The sequence below is a fragment of the Lepus europaeus genome, chromosome 22 (assembly GCF_033115175.1).
Source record: "Lepus europaeus isolate LE1 chromosome 22, mLepTim1.pri, whole genome shotgun sequence".
Taxonomy (NCBI): Eukaryota; Metazoa; Chordata; class Mammalia; order Lagomorpha; family Leporidae; genus Lepus; species Lepus europaeus.
Genome location: NC_084848.1, coordinates 40831127 through 40858765, shown reverse-complemented (window position 1 = coordinate 40858765; position 27639 = coordinate 40831127). Strand labels below are relative to the sequence as shown.

At 46.1% G+C, this 27639-nt stretch overlaps 1 protein-coding gene across 4 annotated transcripts in view; it reads right to left on the bottom strand.

The window, feature by feature from the left end:
- The window catches only part of SYNE2 (spectrin repeat containing nuclear envelope protein 2), a 373661-nt gene that overhangs the window by 173460 nt on the left and 172562 nt on the right, over positions 1-27639 (bottom strand). For all 4 annotated transcript variants that reach the window (XM_062181714.1, XM_062181717.1, XM_062181715.1 and 1 more), the window contains exons 45-49: positions 24649-24978; positions 14188-14343; positions 12677-12942; positions 9485-11588; positions 5734-6056 (exon numbers count right to left, since the gene is read on the bottom strand). In XM_062181714.1, the coding sequence (XP_062037698.1) occupies positions 5734-6056; positions 9485-11588; positions 12677-12942; positions 14188-14343; positions 24649-24978 (3179 nt within the window). The remainder of the gene's footprint in view (positions 1-5733; positions 6057-9484; positions 11589-12676; positions 12943-14187; positions 14344-24648; positions 24979-27639) is intronic.

The following is a 27639-nucleotide window of genomic DNA, read 5'->3' as shown; positions in this document are numbered from 1 at the left end:
TGCCAGCATCTGTTGCTGGTAGATTTCTGAATGTGAGCCATTCTAACCGGGTTGAGGTGAAACCTCATTGTGGTTTTGATTTGCATTTCCCTGATTGCTAGTGATCCTGAACATTTTTTCATGTGTCTGTTGGCCATTTGGATTTCCTCTTTTGAAAAATGTCTATTGAGGTCCTTGGCCCATCTCTTAAGTGGGTTGTTTGTTTTGTTGCTGTGGAGTTTCTTGATCTTTGTAGATTCTGGTTATTAATCTTTTATCGGTTGCATAGTTTGCAAATATTTTTTCCCATTCTGTCGGTTGCCTCTTCACTTTCCTGAGTGTTTCTTTTGCAGTACAGAAATTTCTCAATTTGATGTAATCCCAATGGTTAATTTTGGCTTTAACTGCCTGTGCCTCTGGGGTCTTTTCCGAGAAGTCTTTGCCTGTGCCTATATCTTGCAGGGTTTCTCCAATGTTCTCTAATAATTTGATGGTGTCGGGTCGTAGATTTAGATCTTTAATCCATGTTGAGTGGATTTTTGTGTAAGGTGAAAGGTAGGAGTCTTTCTTCATGCTTGTGCACGTGGAAATCCAGTTTTCCCAGCACCATTTATTGAATAGACTGTCCTTACTCCAGGAATTGGTTTTAGATCCTTGATCAAACATAAGTTGGCTATAGATGTTTGGATTGATTTCTGGTGTTTCTATTCTGTTCCATTGGTCTATCCATCTGTTTCTGTACCAGTACCATGCTGTTTTGATTATAACTGCCCTGTAGTATGTCTTGAAATCTGGTATTGTGATGCCTCCGGCTTTGTTTTTGTTGTACAAGATTGCTTTGGCTATTCGAGGTCTTCTGTGTCTCCATATGAATTTCAGCATCATTTTTTCCAGATCTGAGAAGAATGTCTTTGGTATTTTGATTGGTATCGCATTGAATCTATAAATTGCTTTTGGGAGAATGGACATTTTGATGATATTGATTCTTCCAATCCATGAGCATGGGAGATTTTCCCATTTTTTGGTATCCTCTTCTATTTCTTTCTGTAATGTGTTGTATTCTCACTATAGAGATCTTTGACATCCTTGGTTAGATCTATTCCAAGGTATTTCATTTTCTTTGTAGCTTTTGTGAATGGAATTGATCTCAGAAGTTCTTTCTCAGCCAAGGAATTGTCTGTGTATACAAAGACTGTTGATTTTTGCGTATTGATTTCATATCCTGCTAGTTTACCAAACTCTTCTATGAGTCCCAATAGTCCTTGGTGGAGTCTTTTAGATCTTATATTATAGAATCATGTCATCTGCAAATAGGGTTAGTTTGATTTCCTCTTTCCCAATTTGTATCCCTTTGGTTTATTTTTATTGCCTAATGGTTCTGGCTGAAACTTCCAGGACTATATTGAATAGCAATGGTGAGAGTGGGCATCCCTGTCCGGTTCCAGATCTCAGTGGGAATGCTTCCAACTTTTCCCCATTCAGTAGGACACTGGCCACAGGTTTGTAATAAATTTCCTTCATTGTGTTGAGGAATGTTCCTTCTATATCCAGTTTTTATCATGAAGTGGTGATGTATTTTATCAAATGCTTTCTCTGCATCTACTGAGATAATCATATGGTTTTGTTTTTCAGTTTGTTAATGTGAGATATCATATTGATTTGTGAATCATACTATATTGATTTGCTATATATATTATATATTTACTACATTGATTGATCATACTATATTGACATACTAGGTATAAATCCCACTTGGTCTGGGTGAATAATCTTTATGATGTGTTCTTGGATTTGGTTGGCTAGAATTTTGTTGAGGATTTTTATACCTATGTTCATCAGAGAAACTAGACTGTAATTCTCTTTCTCTGTTGCGTCTTTTCTGAGTTAAGGAATTAAGATAATGCTGGCTTCATAGAAAGAATCTTGGAGGATTCCCTCCCTTTCAATTGTTGTGAATAACTTGAGAAGAACTGGAGTTAGTTCTTCCTTAAATGTCTGGAAGAATTCAGCAGTGAAGCCATCCAGTCCTTTTGTTTATTGGGAGAGTCCTTATTACTGATTTAATTTCTGTCTTGTTAATGGGTCTGTTTAGGTTTTCTATGTCTTCATGGGTCAACTTAGGTAGGTTGTATATGTCCAGGAATCTTCCTATTTCTTGTAGTTTTCCCAGTTTGTTGGCATACAGCTCTTTGTAGTAATTTCTGATGACTCTTTTTATTTCTGTGGTGTCTGTTGTTACATTTTCTTTTACATCTCTGATATTACTGATTTGGGTCTTCTCTCTGCTTTTTTTGGTTAGTTGTGTCAATTTTGTTTATTTTTTCAAAAAACCAGCCCTTTATTTTGCTGATCTTTTGTATTTTTTTCTTTGATTTCAATTTTATTGAGTTCTTCTCTAATTTTAATTATTTATTTTCTCCTACTAGTTTTGGGTTTGGTTTGCTATTGCTATTCTAGATCCTTGAGATGCACTGATAGCTCATTTATTTGGTGCCTTTCAAATTTCTTGATGTAGGCACCAATAGCTATAAGCTCTCCTCTTAACACTGCTTTTGCTGTATCCCATAAGTTTTGATATGTTGTATTGTTCTCTTCATTTGTTTCCAGAAATTTTTTGAGTTCTCCAATGGCCCACTGTTCATTCAGGAGCATGTTGTTCAGTCTCCATGTGTTCGCATATGTTCTACAAATTCCTGAGTTGCTGATTTCTAGTTTCATCCCATTGTAGTCTAAGAAGATTCATGGTTTGATCTAACTTTTTTTGAATTTGCTGAAACTTGCTTTCTGGCCTACCCTGCGGTCAATCCCAGAGAAAGTTCCATGCACTGTGGAGAAGAATGTGTATTCTGCAACTATAGGATGAACAGTTGATATCTGCTAGGTCCATTTGGTCTCTGCTGTTTCCTTGCTGATTTTCTGTCTGGGTGATCTGTCCATTGCTGAAAGTGGGTATTGAAATCCCTCCATTACTATTGTATTGGAGTCTATGTCTCCCTTTAGATCCCTTAACATTTCTTTTAAATAGCCAGTTGCCCTGTAATTAGGTGCATATACATTTATAATAGTTACATCTTTCTGTTGAGTTGATCCCGTAATCATTACATGGTGCCCTTCCTTGTCTCTTTTAACAGTTTTTGTGTTAAAATCTATTTTGTCCAATATTAGGATGGTTACACCAGCTCTTCTTTGGTTTCTGTTAGTATGGAACGTCTTTTTCCATCATTTCATATTCAGTCTGTGTGCATCTTTGTTGGTGAGATTGGTTTTTTGTAGGCAGCAAATAGAGGGTTCTGTTTTTTAATCCATTCAGCCAGCCTGTGCCTTTTAACAGGAGAGTTAAGGCCATTTACATTCAAAGTGACTACTGATAAGTAATGACTTTGCCCTGCCATTTTTTCCATATAAATTCCTACTTTTTACTTCAGATAATTTTTTGTACTTTTACTGGAGATTTCATTCTTTTACCTTCTTTTGTAGTGATGACCATATTTCTGTGTTTCTGTGTGCAGCACCTTCTTAAGCATCTTCTGCAGGGCAGGATGGGTGGTGACAAATTCTTTCAATCTGTTTGTCTTAGAAGGTCTTTATTTCACCTTCATTCATAAATGAGAGCTTTGCAGGGTATAGTATCCTGGGTTGACAGTTCTTTTCTCTTAAGACTTGGACTATGCCTTGCCATTCTCTCCTAGCCTGTAGGGTTTCTGATGAGAAGTCTGCTGTGAGTCTAACCGGAGATCCCCTGCAAGTAATCTGGTGTTTCTCTCGTGCACATTTTAGAATCTTCTCTTTATGTTTCACTGTGGAGAGTTTGATTACATTGTGTCATGGTGAAGAGCTTTTCGGGTCATGTCTATTAGGAGTTTCTATGTACTTGGATGTCCTTTTCTTTCTCCAAATTAGGGAATTCTTCTGTTATTATTTCATTAAAAAGGCCTTCTAGAATTTCTTCTCCCTTTCATGCCTTCAGGAACTCCTAGAACCTGTATGTTGGGTCGTTTGATAGTATCCTGTAGATTCCCAACAGTGTTTTTTAGTTTTCTAATTTCTTCTTGTGTTTGGTCTGACTATATAATTTCCTTTGCTTTGTCTTCTAAGTCATATATTCTCCCTTCTGCTTCACCAATTCTGTTGTTAAGGCTTTCTACCACATTTGTCATTTGTTCTATTGAATTCTTCATTTCCAAGATTTCATTTTGATTTCTCTTTAAGATCTCAATGTTGTGGGAGAAATTTTCTTTCATGTCATGTATGGATTTCATTAGTTCATGCATTTGCTTCTGATTACTTCTATGTAATCTTATAATCAATTTTTTGAATTCCATTTCTTGCATTTCTTCCATCTCACTATCTCCACAAGCTATTATTGAAGTGTTGTGTTCTTTTGGGGGTGTCATGTTGTCTTCCTTATTCTTGTTTCTTGAATTGGTGCATTTGTTATTCAGCATTTGTGGAGATACTTGTTGGTTTCTTTATTTTATTTTATTTATTTATTTATTTTTTGCTGTGGGGGCTTTTATCTTTGGACTATGTCTGTGTGGATTAGTGGAGTGTCTGCTTTCAGGGAATACCTAGAGGTGTGTGGTAGGTGTGGCCAGGGAGATCTGTTCAGTGCTCCAGGGTGAAGGGTGTGTCTGAGGTGACACATCCAGGGTAAATATCCCTTTTTTTTTTTAAATCAGAGGAGAGGTTTGTTCTTCTCCATTAGTGTAGACTTGGTTGAGCTCTTCTCAAAGGAGACCAGTACCTGGGTGCTGGTCCCAGTGAGTATATTATTCAATTATTCATCTGTTCTGCCACAAGGACCACACAAAAGATCTGTGCAGTCCTCAGTGTAAGCACAGATTCCCCAGCAATGTCCCTCACCAGGTAACCGGGGAGCCCTGATCATGTGGAGTCTCCCACAGTGACTGCCCAGAGTCCCAGCCACACCCTGAGTTCTCCCACACAGCCTCAGTGTTTTCACAGCCCCATCACACAAGCCTCCCACAGTCATGAGCACCCAGCCCCTGTCTGTTCTCCCCACCTGACGCAGGAGTCTCCACTCGGCTGGTTGCTGGGTGCAGACACGAGCTGGTGCAGCTGTTACCTATGTCCAAAATGGCACTTGCTCTCTGTCGGCTTGTTACAGGACACCATTTCAGGGTGATCGGGGAAAGAGAAACGTGCCGCACCTTTGTTTTCTCTCCTCTAGTTTGTCAGGTACACTATCCCCCACAGGGATTCTCTCTAGGCTGTTTCTGCAACTTTATCACCAGTGGCTTGGGCTGCTGCCATCTGGTCTCACCTCACTCTCCAACGCTGGTGCAGAGGCTCTTGGCTGCTGGGGTCCTGAGCTGTGAGAATCCTTGTCCTCCTCATAGGTCCACTGTGTCCCTCCAACGTGCCTGGAGTTCCCCTGCTGTTTTCTCCCTATCTCGTCCCCGAGACTACACGCTCTCCTCTTTTTAAAAACTATCTTCTCCTAGACTAGAGCAGCAAGCTCCCTCCCTACTCCACCATCCTAATCCCTCCTCAAGATACATGCATTTCCCACACATTTACTTTTATAAATCTTCTGTTGGTGTAGACAATATTAAAAACACAAAAGACACAAGGGGCACATCAAAAAAATTCATGGAAATGCCTACCACAGTTTCTTTCATTTTTCTTCTTTTACTTTTCCATACTTTCCAAATTATCTAACGTGTACATGCAAACTATAAAGACAAGTGTATTTTTATATTCTTAAAGCAGTACCTCTACCAGGAGACCTACCTTTCTCGCTCAGCGTCCGCTCCTCTAGCTGCCTCCTGCAAGGCTGACTTCTTAGCAACCAGTTCCTGCAAAGCGCATTGCAGCTGCAGCTTGGCCTGGGGGCTGCACACAGTTCCCAGCCTCTCCGTGAGGCCCTGGATGTCCGCGAGGGTGGATTCTAGCTCCTCCTGCTTGCGACAAGGCGCTGCCAGTGATTCTTCCAGGTTGTCCAGGTCTACTGGGTGCGATGCACAGGTGGCTCCGAGGGATGCGATGATCCCCACTGCCCTGGTGACTGCTTCGTGGTAGCGAATGACATTTTCATGAGCATCATTCAACACATTCTGTTGAACAGGAGATTAAATGCTGTGACCGAACTGCCAGAATAGTTGGGACTTTGTTATTCTTGATTTTTTTTTTTTTATTTTACAAAAGATTGATTTGGGGGCTGGCACTGTGGCATAGCAGGTAAAGTTGCCACCTGCAGTGCTGGCATCCCACGTGGGTGCCGGTTCGAGTCCCGACTACTCCACTTTCAATCCAGCTCTCTGCTATGGCCTGGGAAAGCAGAAGATGGCCCAAATGCTTGGTCCCCTGCACCTGCGTGGGAGACCAGGAAGAAGCTCCTGGCTCCTGGCTTCAGATCATCTTAGCTCTGACTGTTGCAGCCATTTGGGGAGTAAACCAGTGAATGAATGACCTCTCTCTCTCTCTCTCTCTGTCTCTTTAACTCCACCTTTCAAATAAATAAATGAATAATCTTTTTAAAAAGACTATTTATTTATTTATTGACGAGAAAGAGATATCTTCTATCTTCTGGTTCATTCCCAAAATGGCCACGAAGGCTGGGGCTGGACTAGGCTGAAGTCAGGAGCCTGGAACTCTATTCGGGTCTCCCACATGGGTTGCAGTACTTGGGCCATCCTCTGCTGCCTTTCCAGGCACATTAGCAGGGAGCTGGATCAGAAGTGGAAGAGCCAAGACTCGAATCAGGGCCCAGATTGGAGGCTGGCATCCCAGGTGGTGGTTTAACCCACTGTGCCACAACACTCACCTCATGATGCATTCATATTATGTATTTCAGTCTTACAATAAGAGTTAGCTTCTCATTCTTACAATTTGACAATACTATACTATTATTTTTTTAAAAAATGTTTATTTATTTACTTGAGAGGTAAAGGTAGGGTTACAGACAGAGAGGAGAGACAGAGAGAAAGGTCTCCCATCCGATGGTTCACTTCCCAAATGGCCGCAACAGCTGGAGCTGTACCGATCTTAAGCCAGGAGCCAGGAGTTTCTTCTGGGTCTCCCACACAGATGCAGGGGCCCAAGGACTTGGGCCATCTTCTACTGCTTTCCCAGGCCATAGCAGAGAGCTGGATAAGAAGAGAAGCAGCTGGGACTAGAACCGGTACCCATATGGGATGCCGGCACCACAGGCAGAAGACTAACCTACTGCACCACAGCACCGGTCCTCTACTATCATTTAAAAATTAGGGAAAGGCAGCTGGGGTAGCATCGAAGATGTCTCTTGGGATGCCCACATCCCACACTGAAGGCCCAGCTCCACTCCTGACTCCAGCTTCCTGCTAACGCACACTGGTAAGCAGCAGAGACGGCTCATGTGCTTGGGCCCCTGCCAGCAGCACGAGAAATCCAGATCAAGTTCCAGGCTCCTGGCTTCAGCCTGGCCCAGCTGGGCTCTTGCAGGCATTTGGGGAATGAACCAGCAGACAGAACTCTGTCTGTGTGTCTCTTTCTGTCCGCATTTCAAATGAATAAAAATAAAATTTAAAAGAATGAATAGTGAATAGCTTTTTTTGCACAAACAAAAATTGTTTTCAGATTTTCTAAGAAATCTAAACCAAATTCAAAATAATATCTCAGAACTCATGTCTACTGATGCATGGCCCTGTTCTGAAACTCCTGTTAGATCAAGAGCTAAACAAAGCCATGGATAATGACTAATGTAGATGGCCTTAATCAGTGTTTTGAACAAATGAAGACAAAGCACAGAAAAACTACAGACTTCTGTTTTTAAGATTCATAGCAGTGCCACCATTTTAGCTTGGGAACACCAAGGAATGTCCCTGTACCAAGTCTTCTCATTGAAACACAAGGGTCAAATGGCCAGGGCTGCAGCAGGACGAAGCCAGGAGCCAGGAGCTTCATCTGGGTCTCCCAGGTGGGTGCAGGGGCTCAAGCACTTGGGTCATCTTCCACTGCTTTCCCAGGCCATCAGCAGGGAGCTGGATCAGAAGTGGAGCAGCCGGGACTTGAAGTGGCGCCCATATGGGATGCCGGCACCACAGGCAGCAGCTTGATCTGCTGAACCACAGTGCTGGCCCCAGAACAAACAACTTTAAAGGTCCCTTCCAGTCCAGTTATCATCACAGTAATCACATATTTTGGGGACCTGTGTATCAGAGCACTTCAAAATAAAATTTTTTTAAAAAGGGTACAGTTTGAATTCCATTGATGCCCTGGATACAGGCCCTACTGTCAGACAGAAAAGAAGGGAATACATAGGAGTCGCTTCCGACAGAGACCAGCAAGTGACCACAACCACTGGACTGTGGTAGTGGAAAAGCAGCCACAGCCAACACATACGCAAACGGGCATGGCTGTGTGATAATAAATCTTTACAAAATCAGGCATCACGGGGGTTGGGGGTTGTAGCGTAGAAGTCCCACAATCCCCTATGATACCTGGTTCAAGCCCCAGCTACTCTATACTTCCAATCCAGCTGCTGCTAATGCACGTGGGAGGCACCAGGTGACGGCCCAAGTGCTTGGGTTTTGGTCACTCGCGTTGGAGAGCCGGCGGAGTTCCTGGCTGCTAGCCTGGCCTGCCCCCGTCCTGGCCATGTGGAGAGTGAACTCCCAGATGGCAGGTCATTCTCTGTCTCTCTCTTTCTCTCAGTCACTCTGCATTTCAAATAAAAATAATATATCTTTTAAAATATGGACAGCATGTGGCCCACGGGGTTCAACCTGATGACCCTTGCTCAGAAGGGTCAGGTTTCAATTTGAATTCCAGGTCTGCAACTCCGGCAAGGCCCTGAGAAAACCTTCGTGTTGTTGAACTTCGGTTTCTCTCTTCTGAAGTGGGGTTAATAACAGAACTCATCCCACTGAGTTGTTATAAAGATGAAAACTGGAGTGGTTTGCGCAGTGCTTAGTGCATCGCAAGCTTTAAATAAATGTCAGATATTATCTGGTGTTCTTTCTTCTACCATACTTCAGAAAGTTTGTGGAAAATGGAATCCAAAGATAAGTTTATTTGGGTGCAAATTATAAAAACGTTCACGCATAATTTTTCATAATATATATTTCCCACGAACTTTGTGAAGCCCCTTCACGTGCGTGGGGTTCAAAATGCTTTTGTATCAAAATGAGCTCATCTTTTAACTCTGCTTTGCAAACTTTACAAAGAATCCTCATACTTCTTCCATGACACCGTACTATCTCTAAAAATATGCAAACAAGGACACACACACACACACACTGCCTTCTGAGCTCTCTAGGTGATATGAGGGAAGCAGAAGCAAAAACGTCAGACCTTTTTTTCAAAGTATAAGGCATTGCATTTACATACAGAATGAGTCAAGATTCTGCACTGGCTCATTGCAACGCTTTAGAAATTACCCTGAAGAGAAGTCTCCTGTAGAACCTATCATTTCTTTAGAAGTACAGATATTAACTAGAGTAAAACAGAAAACCATGACATTAAAATAGATACTCTAACAGCCCAGTTTAAAAACAGAACTCACTTTGCGCAAGTCAATGCTTGTGCGGAGTTGCCTCTGAAGATCTTCAACGTCACGCAGTGTTGAGTGCACATCCCTGGTTTCAGGAGGGGTTTTCTCTTCCCTTTGCGTCTCGGGCACAGCCACAGCTCTGACCGCACACACTTCTGCCTGCACCTGCTCCCAAAATGCTTCACAGTTGTCCTTCTCGTTTTGAATGTGTGCAACGTCCAAGTGTATAAGTAAAGGCTGCTGTAGTTGACATTCTACCTGGTTTAAAAGATATAAGGAACGTTCGAGTCTGTCCTGCACATTCTTCTCACCCGTGTCTTTCGGCTGGAAGTGTAAGATCATGTTTTGGAGGAGCTTGCGTAAGTTATCTTTTTCTTCTGCTGTTTGCATGATGTGTGCTAGTTCCTTCTCTTTGAATGAGTCGTCGAAGGCCTCGCTTTCAGTCAGCTGCTTCATCAGGTCATCGTATGAGCACTTGGTCTTCTCGAGTCTCCGGTCCAGAATCTGGGCCTGAAGCAGACAGCTTTCTGGTGATGCGCCAGGAGCGTTCAGGAGGGCTCCAGCCCTTTTCTCAATGTGCAGGTCCACAGCCCTCATTTTCTCTAGGGACTCTTGATATTTGTCACGCGCAGTCACCAACTCGTCCATCTGTTTCATTTGTTCTTCAAGCTCCTTTTCTTTTTCACACACTTGGCTTTGCAATTGGTCAAGTCGCAAATGATCCCACTCTAGGCCCATAAACTCAAACACTTCTTTAAGTTTCACCATCTGTAAGATGCCGCGCTGAATACCGGCGAGTCTGTCTTTCAGAGTGCGAAACTCTTGTTTAGCATCCTGGTTTATTTCTTGAGTGAGCAATAGCTCCTTGTGCTGTACATCGTCAACTTCCTTCTGAAGCACAGATATTTTTTCCTGGAATTCTCTGAAAAACTTTACCTTGTGTTCTACTTCCCCGCATCTATTCTCGATGAATCTCTGTGTTCTGCTGACCCTAGTCCTAAGATTTTTCAATTGGTCATCCAGAAATAATCGTTCGAACACAGTTAGATCCTCGGAGATGGTGGTGAGTTCCGGGAGCTGTGTTGAGATTAGCCTCTCCGCTTCCCGCAGTTCCTCCTGAGAGCCTTTCAGAGTGACGAGGTGGCAGCCCAGCTCCACTTCTGTGCAGGTGGCTCCCATCTGGTCTATCATGAGCGCTTCACTTTTCTGCAGTGCCGAATGCACCGTCCCTATCACAGTGAAAAGTCCGCTTCTCTCTTCCAGCTGGCATTCTAACTGCTGGGACCTTTCTGTTGATTTTAGAACTAGCATGTGGTACTGATTCTGCAAATACTCGAGCAGGTACTGCAAATCATGGCTCTCGTCTGCCGGAAGATTAGAAATGTGATCTTTGACCTTTTCGGCCAACGATTCCACGGCCTGCTGCTTTTCCAGTATGCTGTCATGTGTCACCTTGCGTTTTCGGATCTGTGACAAAATGTCCTCTGGGAGAAGGGAAACGGGGTGAACAAGTTCCCCCAACAGATTCTTGACCCATAGGATGGTCTCCCTCACCTCGCTGCTCATCTCACACTTCTTCATCTGATTTTCTACCTCTAGACTTAACGGCTCCAATGCGTCCAACTGACTTTTCAGATTATTTATTGCATCTTCCAAAATCGTCTTGTCTTTTTCTCCCCAGATCCTCTTCATCTGGAGTTCAGCTTGCCCCTTCAAGACAGAAAACCCCTGCTTCAGCGTCTGGAGTTCAGTGGCCAAGGCGACCACACTCTGGTCTCCCTCCTGGGCTCCTGCTGGGTTCAGTCTTGAGTGTAGACGTTGCTGCTGCTTTTGCAGGGAAATCTCCATGTCACGGATCTTACTCATGAGGGAGGCGAATTCATCACGCTCCACTGCTAGCTGGGAATATTTCTTCTGAAGCAGCTGTTCCACTTGCTCCCATCCACGTTCAAGCTGCTTCATCTGGCTTTCCAACAACTTTGTATCCATGTCAGTCAGATGTTTTGAAACATTCTCCCATTCCAATTTCAGTTTGCTTAGCAATCCTTTCTCTTTTTCTATCGATGCCAATAGTTTTTTAATTTTGTCCAGATGGGCTGCACTGTCCAGGGAGCCTCTAGAAAAGGGGGGAAATAGAGCTTGTTAGTATTTAGTGCACAGTAACACGGGGCTCGCCATCATAGAAGAAATTGGTTCTGGTTTGAATGCACAGAAAATATTTAGGGTGTCAATAAAAGCACTCAGTTCTGAAAACAAAAAGCAGAATCTTCTATACTATAGCTTTCAGTGAGTGTGTGACAATGTAAAAATCTCAGCTGTAAAACAATAATAATAAAAACAAAGAACCATGGGGGGGGGCGGCACTGTGAGCTGATTGTCTGTATCCCCCCAGGTCTGTATGCTGCAAAACCAATCACTGATGTGAAGGTGTTGGCATACAGGATCTTTGGGAGGTGATTAGGTCATGGCAGGGGATCCCTTACGAATGGGCTGAGTCCCTTACCAAAAGGAACCCACAGAACTTTCCTGTTCCTTCGGCCACGTGAACAATGAACTAGACAATGTAACTGCAAGGGCCTTTGTATGCAAAAACTTATTTATTTATCTACTTTCATTTATCCAAAAGGCAGAGTGACAGAGGGAGAGAGAGATGAAGAGGGAGAGGGAGAGGGAGAGGGAGAGGGAGAGGGAAAGGGAGAGGGTTCACTCCCAAATGGCTGCACCAGCTGGGGCTGGGTCACACACGCGGAAGGCAGGAACCAGGAGCTCCATCCAGGTCTCTGCTGTGTGGGTGACAGGGATCCAAGTACTTAAAATCACCAGTGCTGCCTGCCGGGGGGCACAGCCAGCAGGAAGCGGGATCAGGAGCAGGAGGCAGGACTCGAACCCAGAGCCTCTGATCGGGGACGCAGGCATCCCACAGAGCAGCTCAGCCCTCTGCACCACATGCCTGCCCCTGCCAGGGTCTCCATCTTGGACTTGCCAGCACCCTGAACTGTGAGAAATAAATTCCTGACGCTGGTAAGCCGCCCGATCCACGGGCTCTTGTGTCGGCGACCAGACAGATTCAGAGGGCTCCCACACGGCACGGCTTCCTACTGTGTACTCCTCAAGTCATGACATTATTCCCCGGCAGCCAGTCTTAAAACCCTGCCCGGCCAGCGCCTTAAACGCTGGCTTAAAGTCCGAAGTTCTCAGACCTACCCTTTCAGAGTTTCTTTTTCCGCCAACCAGGCTCTCACGGAGGTGGCGGCCGCGCTGAGCTGCCCCTGGAAATCCGCAAGGAGACAATACTGGCTTTCTCTGTTTTCCTTCAAAGTCACAAGAGCCTGGAGCAGTGTGTCCAAGTGCTGGGCGGGGTCTCCGGTGTCGTGGAGACCCGAGGCGCTGGCGTCGGCCAGGTGGAGCTGTTCTCTCTGCTCCAGTGTTTCGATGGCTGCTCTCTTGGCTTCCAGCTGGGCGTATAATTCCTAAAAACAAGCAGGCAACCCACTGAAGCATTCATTCCCTGGTTCACTCGTTCACTTCTTCCCTTTCCTCCTCCCCTCGAGTAGTACATTCCACAAGACCGTGTGTTAAACGGAAAGGATCTCCAAGGACTGCGTGGAAAATGCACAGGATGAGAAAACTATGCATTGATTGCAAACTTGCTTTATAGGAAAACTAAAATTTTTCAAGTTCCATTTTCCATGAACTCTTTGAAGTCCCCACTTAGTTCCTTTGTCCACAGAGAAACAAACGTCCTTAAAATATTTAAAAGTATTTTCCCCTCAAATCAAGTTAAAACCAAGACTAAAACTTCATCCTGTTCTCTTCAAAGATTCTACTGGGTCTAAAGGGACGTTCGCCTGATTTTTATTATTTACATCTATCACCTCTCTCTACTGTTTCAAATACATGTACTGTTTTTTCTTCTTAAGATTTATTTATTTGAAAGTCAGAGTTACACAGAGAGAAGGAGAGACAGAGAGAGAGAGAGAGAGAGAGACAGAGAGAGAGGTCTTCCATCCACTGGTTCACTCCCCAATTGGCCACAACGGCTGGAGCTGTGCCAATCCAAACAATCCAAAGCCAAGAGCCAGGAGCCTCTTCTGGGTCTCCCACATAGCTGCAGAGGCCTAAGGACTCGGGCCATTTTCTACTGCTTTCCCAGGCCATAGCAGAGATCTGGATCAGAAGCGGAGCAGCCGGGTCTTGAACCCGCACCCATACATGTTTACTGTTATGTAAACTTAGCCAAAACTGTAGGGATCACCTGTAATCCCACTTTTAAAAACACAGCCACATATTGGATTTTTAGATCACATAGCTTTAAATCCATAAATACATAAACACAGCTGTAAAGACAAAACAGGAAGACCCCATAATGTTGAACATTAGGAAGAAATAAAAAGGCTGTGTCAGAACCAGAAGAATACATATGACCAAGGAACAATGACAAGTCAACATCTCCAAGTCTTCTTCCTGAATAAGTTTTCAGGAACTTTGCGCAAGAGAAAGAAGAGTAATGCTCATTAAACTCTTCCACTTTGTAAATGGAAAGATTGATGCAGCTCACTGATGAGTACATAATTACACAGTTACCAAACTGATCATCAGGCAGAGGTTAAGTAAGACTTTTCACTCAGTGAGAGGAAGTTTTTGGTAATTAACGCATATTGTATTGCGCTGGATAAACGATGCAATCATGTTGCCAGTACTCCATGTTTTCATACCTCTATCTCTTGTAATTGTTCATTTCTTAACACGACATCCAATTCTAAAGGCTGATCTTGCAGCCCCCTGACTTTCTGCTCGTCTTCGCTGTTTTTCATGCTTTCTTGAACGCCAAGGGAAAGTCGTTTTGACAAAATCATCTCCACAGCTGAATTCTGAAAACATAAAGAGATTAATTGCTGAGCAGTCTCCCTTCCAAAGGAATGATTTGTATTTTTCTTGATAAAAACATTTCAGATGCTTCTACTTAGTTGGAGTTAAGACTCTGAAGAAATATATTTGGGCACTACCAAAGGCAACTTTTTTTTCCATACAACTTTTTTTTTTTTTTCATGAGAAAATACAGAAACTAGTATTGCTTCCTTAAATACTGGTGCATAATCTATAATCATCTTATTTTTAAAAATTTATTTATCTATTTATTTATTTGAAAGTCAAAGTTACACAGAGAGAGAAGAGAGGCAGAGAGAGAGAGGGACGGGGTCTTCCATCTGCTGGTTCACTCTCCAATTGGCCACAACGGCCAGAGCTGAGCCGATCAGAAGCCAGGAGCCAGGAGCTTCTTCCTGATCTCCCACACAGGTGCAGGGGCCCAAGCATTTGGGCCATCTTCTACTGCTTTCCCAGAGCTGGATCAGAAGTGGAGCAGCCAGGACTCGAACCAGCGCCCATATGGGATGCTGGCACTGCAGGCAGCAGCTTTACCTGCTATGCCACAGTGCCAGCCCCATAATCTATAATCTTAAAGAACACAGATACAGGAAAAAACAAAAGTTCCAATATGTGTACAAGGGTGCATCAAAACCGACATGGAAAAATGAAATTACAACACAGATTTACTGTGCCACAAGTCAGTTTCAATCTATGCAGTTTTTCAAACTAGGCATTTTTCATAAACTTTCTGGAGACCCTTGTATGCATGGATTTCAACATTTTTTGTATGAAAATAAACATCCTTTAACTCCATTTTCCATGAACTCTTTGAAGTCTACTTATATTTGGTATTTACTATGATGGCAAGAATAAGAAAAATAATGTCATTTACTGTGACCCAGGGGTAGTTTCAGTGGGTAGGAGGAAGGGACACTAAGACACTATGGCACCAACAGTAAGCCACACCTGATAACAGTTGGCAGTAAGAATTACAGCCTGGGTAAGACAGAAAGGTTGCATACGGAGAAAGCCCATCTTTGGAGAGAGTTCTAAGACTCTGAGGCCCTCCGCAGACACAGAGACACAGACCTCCCTTCACTTATTCACTCCTTCTGTGGAGGAAGGGCCTTCCACAGGTTCACCAGAAACGCTCATCCTGATAGAACTACGCATGGACTTCCTTTTCCTTTCTATTGTCCACCAACTCGGTGAAGTGCCTGCCCTGTGTTTGCTGAGCACGTGCACGAACCAGGTACCACGTCTGTGATTCGGAAAACTTTCCATTAGTTTGCCAAGGAATTAATTTTTACGTTCAAGTTAAATTACAAATGAAAAGTCATGTAATTCTACCATATGTAGGACTGTTGAGGTATGAAATCCACAAAGTGACTAAAATGGGTCCACAACTGCAAATACGGATGACAATATTGTCTTTTTTTTTTTAAGATTATTTATTTATTTATTTGACAGGTAGAATTACAGACAGTGAGAGGGAGAAACAGAGAGAAAAGTCTTTCTTCCGTTGGTTCACCCCCCCCCCCCCCATGGCCGCTATGGCCGGAGCTATGCCGATCCGAAGCCAGGAGCCAGGAGCTTCTTCCTGGTCTCCCATGTGGGTGCAGGGGCCCAAGCACTTGGGCCATCGTCCACTGCCCTCCCGGGCCACAGCAGAGAGCTGGACTGGAAGAGGAGCAACTGGGAATAGAACCCGGCGCCCATGTGGGATTCTGGCGCTGAAGGCAGAGGATTAACCAAGTGAGCCATGGTGCCGGCCTGACAATATTGTCTTAAAAATATCCCAAGAGAAGGGCTGGTGCTGTGGCATAGCAGGTAAACCTGTCGTCTGCGGTGCTGGTATCCCATATGAACACCAATTCGAGTCCCGGCTGCTCCACATCCAATCTAGCTCTCTTGTGGCCTGGGAAATCAGTAGAAGATGGCAAGGGTGCTTGGGTACCTGTTCTGGTGTGGGAGATCTGGAAAAAGCTCCTGGATCCTGGCTTCGGATTGGCCCAGCTCTGGCTGTTATGGCCAACTAGGGAGTGAACCAGCAGATGGAAGACCTCTCTCTCTCTATCTCTCTGCCTCTCCTTCTCTCTCTGTGTAACTCTGACTTTCAAATAAATAAAAATCTTTTAAAAATATATCCCAAGACAGTACTATCAGATGTTAACATGAGTGGAAATTGCATGCAGGAGCATAAGGAAATTTTCTGTACCATATTGGCAACTTTTCTGTAAAACTATTCTAAAATCAAGTTTTGTTTTGTTTCGTTTTTTAAATAAAACAGTGTTGGGAGCTTCACCATTTCTAACTGGTAGAAAATCGCAGCTATGTAGGGTTACTGGTTTTGTTCTTTTTTTTTTTTAAGATTTATTTATCCACTTGAAAGTCAGAGTTACACAGAGAGAGAGGAGAGGCAGAGAGAGAGAGAGAGAGGTCTTCCATCCGCTGGTTCACTCCCCAATTGGCCGCAATGGCCAGAGCTGCACCGATCCGAGCCAGGAGCCAGGAGCTTCTTCCAGGTCTCCCACGCAGGTGCAGGGGCCCAAGGACTTGGGCCATCTTCCACTGCTTTCCCAGGCCACAGCAGAGAGCTGGATAGGAAGTGGAGCAGCCGGACCCGAACCAGCGCTCACATAGGATGTTGGCACTGCAGGCGGCGGCCCCACCCCCCACACCACAGGGCAGGCCTTTTGAAATTCTTAATTGGTCCTTAGCACAAGTCATTTCGTGCCCTCTTCCCATGGGGGATTGAGCCACCAAAGCAAACACCCACCCCTCCTTATCTAAGTAAGAATTTGGAGTACTTGGTCTCGCTTACCTGATGAACACATGCCTGAAGACTGCGGTTACCCAGGAAAACACCAGCGACGTGTGTGATGGCTGCCTTTCACGGCCAGAAAAACTACACTTGGGAACCTGAAAGGACCCCAGAACTCCCTCTGTCAACCAACCCCAAAGCCACGTTCCTACTCTGGCCATAGAGGGATTCAACAGAATCCATCACACGAGAGCGTCAAATGACAAAGGTGGTGTTCCTTTGCTCGCATCATGGAGCTTAGAACCCAGACCCCAGGACCTGATTGGCTTCCAAGAAAATTCTCCCCTAACCATCCTTCCTCTGCCACACTGGAAGGAGGATCTCCTAGAAGTCACGGGAAATGGCTATTCTGAGAAAACTCTGCAGGCACCAATAGAAACTTATCTTTTCATTTCATTATCCGCGGACTTGCTGAAGCACCCTGGCGTCTCTTCTCCCAGGCCTCCTACAGCTCACCAGCGAAAGGCAATTCTTTTTTTTTTTTTTTTTTGACAGGCAGAGTGGGCAGTGAGAGAGAGACAGAGAGAAAGGTCTTCCTTTGCCATTGGTTCACCCTCCAATGGCCGCCGCGGTAGCACGCTGCGGCCGGCGCACCGCGCTGATCTGATGGCAGGAGCCAGGTGCTTCTCCTGGTCTCCCATGGGGTGCAGGGCCCAAGGAGTTGGGCCATCCTCCACTGCACTCCCTGGCCACAGCAGAGAGCTGGACTGGAAGAGGGGCAACTGGGACAGAATCTGGCGCCCCGACCGGGACTAGAACCCGGTGTGCCGGCGCCGCAAGGTGGAGGATTAGCTTAGTGAGCCGCGGCGCCGGCTCAGCGAAAGGCAATTCTAACCTCAGCGTTAGCACCAGCAGAGAGAAGACCAAAACGCAGAGCGACAGACTCAGAGGGTGCCACGGTCACAGCCCGACGCCCACAGCGTTGACGTGGGGCACACAGGTGTCGCCACCACACCTGCTTCTCAGGCTCTCACTGTCACCTCCCTCTATGTCGCGCTCCAGCCACAGCGGCTGAAACTCCTCGAGCTCACAACACGCTGGGCCACAAACACTCCCCACGCCCAGGCCTGTGCGCTGTTATCTGCAACTGACCCAGAGTCTTAGACCACAGGGGTCAGCCCTGAGGGGAGCTCTCTCTGACCCAGGCACCCAGGGCACAGCCCTTGGCTAGACGCTCTTACGGAACTGGGCTTCTTCCCGTCTTCTGTGCCCATAGTCAGACTCTGCCTAGAAGCTTCGAGAGAACACAGATTGTACGAGCACCTGAGTGCTCACTGCCCCTTCAGTCAATGAGGGAAAACAAGGGGGCTGTGCTCGGTCTTCTGTTGTCAGCACTCACAGTGGGTTACAGAGCGGCGTGGAAGTAACTCGAGGACCAGACACCTGCTAGGAAGGTCAGGAGTGGTGCAGAGGACGTGACACAAGGGCTGGGAGTCCAGGATGGAGAAGCCCGAACTGAACACAGTCCCCACGGAGGTCAGACAGCACAGCAGGGCACCACTGTACGGCTCTAGAAAGTTGCAGGGTATAGAAACCCTATTTGAACGCATTTGGCCGCATGCTCCGAGAACTTAACTCGGACCTCAGTTTTTCCACCCGAGCAGCATATTTAGTGCAATGGTCAAGTTCTAAGTGTCGGGCCAGCATTCCAGACAGGATGTGCGGGGTCCCATCCTAGCTCGGCTGGACTTCAGTGCCCCAGCCAGAAATACAACGGCTGCGAAGGTCTAATGTCTCCTCTCCATTGCCTGAGATTTTAGGACGTGGGAGCGTGTTTTCAAACACATGTTGCTTGGAGACAGCGGTTAATATGCACACCGCGTGAGTCATTTATCCTAGCAAGGAATCAAGCCTGGGCTGTGGAAACTCCTCCAGAGTAAGAGGCAAAACTTGGCACTGCGCAGAGACAGCAAAGCTGCGAGGCGAGGGCAGGGCTGGCACACAGCCCAGCGAGGCACCGCGGTTTGTTTTGTCAGGTCTGCTAAGTTACCAGGACAGAGACCGTTTAGGACAAGGCTGAAACCTCTCTCCTGTAGGCGGCTCCCCTTGTTATTCCAGTACTAACTCCGCGCTTTCACCACTCATCACCGCGAGCTGGAAGCCCTGTGCATTCTGCTGCACCTGCCACATCTCCTTCCCCGGATTTATGACAGATGCTTTCTTAACCAAACTCCAAAGGCTCAGAAATTCAGGAAATGAACAGAAAACAATTCAGAAATATGATTAGACCCAGTAACCAGGAGGTTAAAGAAGTGATTACAGATGAATGGTTTAGGGATTCCCCCCTTCCTTTTTTTTTTTAATGTATTTATTTTTTTAAAACGTATTTATTATGTGAGAGAGAAGAAGGAAGGGAGGAAGGGAGGGAGGGAGGGAGAGGGGTGGGAGAGGGAGAGGAAGAGGGAGGCGAGCTCACCAGACAGAAAGAACTCCATCTAGGGCTGCCCCATGAGTGGCAGGCACCCAAGTACTTGAGCCATCAGCTGCTGCCTCCCAGGATCTGCGTTGGCAGGAAGCTGGAGTCAGGAGCCAGAGTCGGGACTTGAACCAGGCACCCTCATATGGGAGGCGAGCCTCTTTTTCATTGGCAGGAAGCTGGATCAGGAGCAGAGCAGCTGGGTCTCTTGAATCACACTGCAGCGGCAGCTTCATCCAGCGTGCCACCATGCCAGGACCCTGGCCAGGAGTGTCTTAACCAGGACAGCAAACACTCTCCTGCTGGTATTTCACTAAAGGCAACTTTGTCATGTAGACTGCCATTTTCAAGGAATGGGACAAGAAAGATTAAAATGCCAGTGCAGGGGCTGGCACTGTGGTGCAGTGGGTTAACGCCCTGGTCTGAAGCGCCGGCATCCAATATGGGCGCCAGTTCGAGTCCCGGCTGCACCTCTTCTGATCCAGCTCTCTGCTATGGCCTGGGAAAGCAGTGGAAGAAGACTCAAGTCCTTGGGCCCCTGCACCCATGTGGGAGACCCCGAAGAAGCTCCTGGCTTCGGATTGGTGCAGCTCCGGCCGCTGCGGCTAATTAGGGAGTGAATCAGCAGATGGAAGACCTCCCTCTCTCTCTCTCTCTCTCTCTCTCTCTCTCTCTCTCTGCCTCTCCTCTCTCTGTGTAACTCTGACTTTCAAATAAATAAATGTTTAAAAAAATGCCAGTGCAATTGTGATGCCACTTAATGTTTCTTTTCAAAAAAATAATAAATTATGGAGCCAGTGTGGTGGCACAGTAGGTTAATCCTCCTCCTGCAGTGCCGGCATCCCATACCGGTGCCAATTCAAGTCCCGGCTGCTCCACTTCCAATCCAGCTCTCTGCTGTGGCCTGGGAAAACAGTAGAAGATGGCCCAAGTGCTTGGGCCCCTGCACCCATGTGGGAGACCCAGAAGAAGCTCCTGGCTCCTGGCTTCGGATCAACACAGCTCCAGCCATTGTGGTCAACTGGGGAGTGAAACAGCAGATGGAAGACCTTTCTCTCTGTCTCTCCCTCTCACTGTCTGTAACTCTACCTCTCAAATAAATAAATAAAATCTTAGAAAAAGAATAAATTATGAATATATGAGTTTCTTTGATTTTCTTCTTTATCGTTTCTGTTTAGGGACATCTAAAACCCTAAGGGATTAGACATTCTCACTTTTAACCACGCTTTAATTCATTACTAATGCATATAGGAAGGGGGTGGTGGATGTTGGCTCTGTCTGATCACACTTAAAAAATCTTAGAAATTCACAGACAAAAATATGCAGTAGGGTATGGATCATAAACACCCATACCTTTCAGACCACAAAGCTGGTAAGTTCTTTCGCCTCTGGTTCTGCCTTAATATTTCTGACATTAAAGAAAAAGCCAACCAGAGGTTCAGATCTAAAACACCCCTCGCGGGGACAGGTGTTTAGCCTGGTGGTTAAGGCGTCCCCGTGCCATGTTAGAGGATCTGGGCTCACTCTTCAGCTCCAGCTTCCTGCTAATACAGACCCTGGGAGGCAGCAGTGATGGCTCAAGCAGTTGGGTCCCTGACACGCACAAGGCCACCTGGCCCGCATTCACTCCTGGCTCCCGACTTCTGTCCAGCCCCAGCCATTGTGGGCACTGAGGAATGAAACGTACAGAAAAGCTCTGTCTGTCTGTCTCTTTCTGCCTCTCAAAACAACAACAAAAAGCCAAAATATCTCTAATTTCATCTAAAATGAAATTCTTGACAATGGATTCAAATAAACACTCGTACGACTGCAATTTTTAAAAAGTGCAATCACACTTCCAAGAACGCTCCAAGGTGAATGAAATTTACTACAGAAAAAGCAAAAGGAAATATACATTTCCTAAAAATTCTGGGGAGACTAAAGAAAATAAAAAGCTAAAAGCCCACTAGATTCCCAAAAGTCTGTAAAATTAATTGGATAATTATAGATGCTCCTTGACGTAAGACAGGGGTCCTTCCCAACAAAGCCATCGTAAGTTGAAAACAGCTTATTTTAAAAAAAAAGATTTATTTATTTATTTGAAAGTCAGAGTTACACAGAGAGAGAAGGAGAGGCAGAAAGAGAAAGAGAGAGAGAGAGAGAGAGAGAGAGGTCTTCCATCTGCTGGTTCACTCCCCAATTGGCCACAACAGCAGGAGCTGTACCGATCCAAAGCCAGGAGCCAGGAGCCTCCTCTGGTCTCCCAATGTGGGCACAGGGGCCCAAGCACTTGGGCTATCTTCCACTGCAGAGAGCTGGATTGGAAGCAGAGCAGCCAGGACTTGAACCAGTGCCCATATGGGATGCTGGCACTGCAGGCAGAGGCTTTACCCGCTACGCCACAGCGCCGCCTCTATAGTGTTAGCGTTTAAGCTCTGATAACTGTATCCTCACATTTGGGCATAATCACTCGTGCCAAAGAGGTGTCTGACTGTTCTGAATGCGTTAATAATCATTTCCACTAGTACAATGGTTTCGGATGAGTCAGATTTGTGAGTCAGTCGATTGTGCTTTTATGCGCTATGTATCTGGTACAATTTAGATTCCTGCGCAAGTCGTTTATATTAATTAATTAATTTATTATTTAGAAATTATTCATTTATTTATTTAATTTATTTATTATTTATATATACTGCATTTGTCGCATTATATACCTGTATCATGTTTGTCGACGCACATATTTGAATTCTTTTACTAACTGTTCAACCTTAAAGTTGCTCTTCACCTTACATAGCCTAACGTTACAGAATCTAATACGAGGGCCCTTTCAAAAGTTCATGGAAAATGAAGTTAGAAGATAAATGAAATTTGGTGCAACCATTTTTGAAATCCATATAATATGTTCATACAAAGCATCTTAATTAACTTTTTGAAGATCCCTCATATGCGTGGATTTCAAATTTTTTTGCACCAAAATAAACTACCATTTAATTCCATTTCCCCCAGACTTTTTGAAGTGCCCTCATACTACATAAAAGTAAACACAGTCAGTACTTATGGTAGAGAAAACAAGAAACAGATTCAGGCGCTGTGGTGTAGCAGGGAAAGCCGCCACCTGCAGTGCCGGCATCCCATATGGGCGCCGGTTCTAGTCCTGGCTGTTGCTCTTCCGATCCAGCTCTCTGCTATGGCCTGGGAAAGCAGTGGAAGATGGCCCAGGTCCTTGGGCCCCTGCACTGGCATGGGAGACCTGGAAAAATCCTGGCTCCTGGTTTCAGATGGACACAGCTCCAGCGATTGTGGCCAACTGGGGAGTGAACCAGTGGATGGAAGACCTCTCTCTCTCCCTGCCTCTCTTCTCTCTCATTCAAATAAATAAATAGATCTTAAAGAAAAAAAAAAAAAAGAAACAGATTCAGAAAAATTCTTGTTACGAAAGAGCAAAAAATGTTGTTTGAGAACTTAAACTAGTTTTCTGTCATCTAGATTTGTGAAAATTATTTAAATACTTAAGTCCTTTCATCTGCTCTGAAAAAAATCATTTTAGGGTTGTACGCATATATTTTTATTCATTTTATTTGAAAGGCAGAGACAGGCAGACAAAGATGGCCAGGCAGACAGACAGAGATCTTCTACCCACTGGTTTACTCTCTAAATGGCCACAACCACAGAGCTGGGCCAGGCAGAAGGCAGGAGCCACAGGCTCCACCTGGGTGTCCCACTTGGGTGACGGCAGCCCGAGTACTTGGTGCATCGTTAGCTGCCTCCTGGGTGCAGTAGCAGGAAGCTGGATTGGAAACGAGGAAGAAACAGAGCTGACAGACACTCCAATACGGGATGCAGGCACTCCAAGCGGTGTCTTGGTTGTAACACATGCCTGCCCTTACAAGGTTGTTTTTTTGTTTTTTGTTTTTTTTTTTTAAATATCTCGCCTGCAGCGCTGGCACACCGAGTTCTAGTCCCGGTCGGTGCGCCGGATTCTGTCCCGGTTGCCCCTCTTCCAGGCCAGCTCTCTGCTGTGGCCCTGGAGTGCAGTGGAGGATGGCCCAAGTCCTTGGTTCCTGCACCCGCATGGGAGACCAGGAGAGGCACCTGGCTCCTGCCTTCAGATCAGCGTGTTGCACCGGCTGCAGCGGCCATTGGAAGGTGAACCAACGGTAAAGGAAGACCTTTCTCTCTGTCTCCCTCACTTTCCACTCTGCCTGTCAAAAAAAAAATTAAAATAAAAAAAATAAATAAAAAAAAATATTTCTTGCTCCTGAAATACTAGGGCACTTGAAAAAGTCTGAAGTCCATGCATACAAGGGCTCTTCCAAAAGTGCACGGAAAACGCTTATTCTATTTACGAAGCCAATGAAGCCAGGTGGTGAGCTCACCCTGGCTGGGTCTAACCTTTGCTGCCGTCCACGTGGCCCCCACAGTGTGAGAAGCAGCCTGCTGGGGAGACCCCTTTCCCAGCACAGTTCCCAGGATAGCCCCTCGTGCCTTTTCCATGTCGACCCACAAGTCATGAGAAAGCACTTTGGAGACCAGAGGGAAATGCAACCCATTGGTTGAGGACGAAATCAAGCAAACATTCATCTTCCTTCTCCCCAGCGAGAATCAAGAGTCTGAACGCGGCTAACCTCCCGCGAAGTGACGGGACCACTCGGGAAAGTGCATTTCCACTACAGGGTTAACAAAGGAAGAAGAAAGAAACCGCAGCCTTTCAAGCAGTCTCTGGTTTCATTACCAAAATCGACAACAGCAACAACAAATTGGGGCTCCTGGATTTTTTTTTTTTTCCAAGAAACAGGATAAAGCACATTTTCTTTTCTTTTGCCTTTTCTAATTTTCGTTTGTGCCCTTGACCCAAGGCAGTGTATCTGATTACCTACCGGCGAGAATAATAAGCTGAAATTGATGACTGACATTTTCATGGCCTCAACGGGAATGTCTCACCACGGAGACCCGGGCTCTTTCTGTAAGTGGGCTTTGTAAACAGCCCGCACGCTGCGGACTTCATGGTGAAGTCACGACCCGCTTTTCAGAGCTGAACGCCTCTTCACGCCCAGCCTCCATGACTAAGAGCGCCCTCCCCGCCCTTACCATGTTTATGTCTCCGTCTTCCTCCAACGTTCCCACTGCAGCCGCCTCCTCCGGGCTGCCCTCCTGCTGCTCCCGGCCGGGCACAGTCAACTCCCCTGTCTCTTCCTTCCAGCGTGGCAACTGGAGGTGAACACTGTGGAGCTGACTTTCAGCCTCTTGCTTAGCAGACTCGATTCTGCTTTCCAAATCTTTTTGTTTATGCTGAAGTGATTTTACATCCTCTTTGATCACCTTCTGTCCCGCGGACGACGTGTTTTGCTTGACGGACTTGGCTAAAGCTGCAATCTTGTCTAACGCGCCGCCCTGTAACCTGAGTTGATGTTGGAACTCCTAGAGCGGAGAGGACACGGTTACAAAGTGCAGTCGCTGGGCAGCTGCCGGAAGAGTTCATCGACTTGTGCAAACCACCAGGTATTCTGCATCCCCAGGGAATTCTTTTTTTCTTTAAGAAAGCAAACTTATCAACTCATCTCCCAAAGAAGAAACTTGGGGCAAAAACTAAGCCAACGGAGCATCCCATTTTCAAGCGGATTTTCTAAGTACCAGGAAGTCTAGAACAAGCCACACAGAACACGTTTGCAGCGCAGTTTGTGGGACACGGGAGGCAATGAATAGCTAAGTGCTGAATATACTCTGTTTAAAACAGCCTTTTGGGAGGCTGGCACTGTGGCTTAGCAGGTTAAAGCCCAGGGCTGCAGCACCAGCACCCCATACGGGCAGCAGTTTGAGACCTGGCTGCTCCACTTCCCATCCAGCATCCCTGCTGATGTGCCTGGGAAGGCAGTGGAAGATGGCTCAAGTCCTTGGGCTCCTGCACCTGCATGGGAGACCTGGAAGAAGCTCCTGGTTCCTGGCTTCCATCTGGGCCAGCCCTGGACATTGTGGCCATTTGGGGAGTGAACCAGCGTTTGGAAGATATCTCTCTCTTTCTCTCTCCCTCTCCTTCTCTCTCTCTAACTTTGTCTTTCAAATAAATAAAATAAATCTTTATTAAAAAAAGATATCAATCCTTCTAATGTAGTACCTTACATACACAGCAAGAACTTAATATTTAATAACTGCTTGAAGGAATGTGGCTAATTTGAAAACTTAGATTCAAAAGGAATTTGAGGTACGATAGCAATTACTGATGTTACTGTAGAAATAGAATAACCCTTAATCACTAAGTAAATCACGCAGGATTCATTAACCATTAGCTATGGCTGCACAGTGAGCATGCATTCATCTAACAGCCAAGCACTAAGTATGTACTGGGCTCCAAAAACGAGTAAAATGCAGCTCCTTTAAGTTCCTGCAGCCTAGCAGTACAGATACAGATGTTAACAAACAGTCGCAATAGAATGGGGCAAAAAAATCTGTGGTAACAACTATGCAAAAAGTTGCATATTTGATGTGTTCACATCAAAGAACCTGGACCAGGCCACACCTGGGACACTGGAAGCCATTGCATTTGCCAGATTCCCCCGACTCAAGCAGGAGGCAGCCCTGCCTCAGCGCCGGGCCATCCTGGAGGGGATGCCCAGGTCTCTTGGTGGAAGGCGTGAGGACTTCCCAGGCCTGTGCCCGCAGCGCTGAACCAGGAGACTCAGCCCACAGGCTCACCACCAAGGCACTGGGGAAAGTGGTGGCCGAGAAGACGCCTCCCCTGGTTTTCTCCTTTAGGATGTCGCTCCGGTGTGGAAATCATGAGAAACCAAGGAAGGGGTTTGGGGGATGCAGAGAAGGCTGCAGGCCTCTCACCGCCTACGGCTGGGAGCTGTGGGAGGGAGGCTGAGATTCTTGGAAACCTTACACTTAGGAGGAGCTCAACCTTATCCTGGGGTGCAATGAATAAAGTAAACATCACCTAACTTCTAACCACCCGTGATGAAAATGCTAAACTGAAAACATCCCCCACGCCCGCCAGGGCTTGCTGTGTGGTTGGACGAATCCTTCGGCCAGGCATGGGAACCACCAGGCTGCTTCCCGGAGCCACAGGCTGCTCTGCCGTGAGCAAGGTGCGTGCTGAGGTCTGAGTGAGATGTGACCCCTGACCTCACACTGGTGTTAACACACCCGAGCACCAAAGTTTCTGTAAGTTAACGATAACAAGAGGGTGGAAGCTGTATAAAAATTGTATTTATTTCTATTTGAGAGAGAGATCTTCCATTCACTGGTTCCTCCCCCAAATGCCCACCACAACCAGGGCTCAGCCAAGCCAAAACCAGGAAACTGGAACTTAAGCCAGGTTTCTCGTGTGGGAGGCAGAAGCCCAACTACTTGTACCATCACCTCCTGCACTGCAGGGTGCACGTTAGCGGAAGCTGGGATGGGGAGCAGAGTCAGGATTTCCACCCAGGCGGTCTGATATGGGATGTGGGTACTCCAACTAGCTGCTTTTTTTTTTTTTTTAAGATTTATTTTATTTATTTGAAAGGCAGAGTTATATATTTATATAAATGTAGAGAGAAAGATCGTCCATCCTCTGGTTCACTCTCCAAATGGCCTCAACATTCAGAGAAGCCAGGAGCTTTTTCCAGGTCTCCCATGTGTGTGGCAGAGGCCCGAGCACTTGGGCCATCTTCTGCTGCCTTCCCAGGCTACCAGCAGGGGGCTGGAGTGGAAGTGGAGTGGCCGGGACTCGAACTGGTGCCCACATGCAATGCCGGCACTGCAGGCAGAGGCTTAACCTACTACACCCCAGCGCGCTGCGCCGATCCGAAGCCAGGAGCCAGGTGCTTCCTCCTGGTCTCCCATGCGGGTGCAGGGCCCAAGGACTTGGGCCATCCTCCACTGCCTTCCGGGGCCATAGCAGAGAGGTGGCCTGGAAGAGGAGCAACCGGGACAGAACCTGGCGCCCCTACCAGGACTAGAACCCGGCACCACAGGCGGAGGATTAGCCTAGTGAGCCCCGGAGCTGAACACCAATCAGCATCTTATCTGCTGTGTCAACTGCCTGTCCAAAGGTGGAAACTTAATCTAACTATGGACATTGGGGAGTGGGCCTGCCGG